The sequence below is a fragment of the Daucus carota genome, chromosome 1, assembly GCF_001625215.2.
Source record: "Daucus carota subsp. sativus chromosome 1, DH1 v3.0, whole genome shotgun sequence".
Taxonomy (NCBI): Eukaryota; Viridiplantae; Streptophyta; class Magnoliopsida; order Apiales; family Apiaceae; genus Daucus; species Daucus carota.
Window position 1 is genome coordinate 43,130,804 of NC_030381.2, and position 1,436 is coordinate 43,132,239.

General features: G+C 43.8%; 1 protein-coding gene across 1 annotated transcript; it reads left to right on the forward strand.

Annotated features, from left to right (window-relative positions):
- On the forward strand, positions 1 to 1,436 carry LOC108222996 (uncharacterized). The gene is made up of 2 exons (XM_017397024.1): positions 1 to 349; positions 649 to 1,436. The coding sequence occupies exons 1-2, from the start codon at positions 1 to 3 to the stop codon at positions 1,434 to 1,436; spliced, it is 1,137 nt and encodes a 378-aa protein (XP_017252513.1).

The window sequence follows — 1,436 nt, forward strand, 5'->3', positions numbered from 1 at the left end:
ATGATGAAAGTGTTGATTTTGTGGGTTCATTTCCTTTCACTTATATGGCTCTCACAGATAGTGACAGCAAATTATTTCGCCAAATATGGTATTTTCACTCCTGCAGTACCAGCACCATATACTCCGGTGGTCTCATTACCCCCACTGATTGATCCGAGGCCGCCAATGCTGAGCCCACCACCGACATCACCGCCACCACCACGGGGACCACCAACACCGACCCCTAGACCACCAAATCCTAGACCACCAAATCCTCCTAGACCACCACGGGTTGTGAAATGCCGGTTACGCGAGTTTCGGTTCTGCTTTGGCGTCGAGCTCCCCTGCCCAGCTGCATGCCCTAATAGCTGTAAGATGGATTGTAGCCTTTGCAGGCCCGTATGCAGTAAGTTTATAAACAAATTCTGATTTAGAGGCAGTATCCTGTTAGTCCCTCCGTCCCAACATGTTGTTTACGTTCACGATTCAGACTTCTGTAAAATATAATTTCATAACGTTTTATTTTTGAATAAAAGTTTAAACGTCAAATTTTTATTGAGAGTTTTTTTTAAAAAAAATTATGGAATTATTTTTCATAGTTTCTCAAAATGCGTGCTTTCAAAAAAAAATATTTATAACCTATCATCATGTAATATTGTGACTATGTAGATTGCGATTTTCCTGGAGCTGTTTGTCAAGACCCCCGCTTCGTAGGAGGTGATGGCGTTACCTTCTACTTCCACGGCCGCAAAGATCGAGATTTCTGCCTCGTTTCCGATTCCAATCTTCACATCAACGCTCACTTCATCGGAAAGCGAAACCCCAAACTAAAAAGAGATTACACTTGGGTGCAATCCATAGGAATCCTATTCAACAACCACAAACTTATCGTATCTGCTAAAAGAACATCCAAGTGGGATGACAACGTCGATCGCCTCGCCATAACTGTCGATGACAAGCCTCTTGAGCTGCCAAAAGCCGAAGCTTCCACGTGGCATGCACCTCATGCAACTCCATCTTTTACTATTTCAAGAACCAGCAAGACAAACAGTGTTGAAGTTGAAGTGGCTGATGGTTTTAGGGTTAGGGCAACTGTGGTCCCGATAACAGAACACGAATCCAAGGTGCACAACTATGAGATTAATACGAGTGAGGATTGTTTCGCGCATCTTGAGCTGGAATTCAAGTTCTATAATCTGACAGATGGTGTGGATGGAGTATTAGGGCAGACTTACAGAAGCAATTATGTGAGCAAAGCAAAGATTAGCTCCGCGATGCCGGTGATGGGGGGTACCGAGAAATATATGTCATCTGATCTGTTGTCAACGGACTGTGCTGTTTCTAGGTTTGGCAGTGTTGGGGCCGAGATTTCGAAGAAGAAGGGAAATGAGTCTGAGTATTCTGCCTTGCGCTGCAGCAGTGGGATTAAAGGAAATGGAATTGTATGCAAAAAATAG

What these genes read in the sequence shown, in the direction of transcription:
- LOC108222996 (XM_017397024.1), top strand. Translation starts at nt 1, where the DNA reads ATGATGAAAGTGTTGATTTTGTGGGTTCATTTCCTTTCACTTATATGG. An exon ending in AGCTGCATGCCCTAATAGCT is followed by an intron (nt 350 to 648) that starts GTAAGATGGATT and finishes GTGACTATGTAG; the next exon opens with ATTGCGATTTTCCTGGAGCT.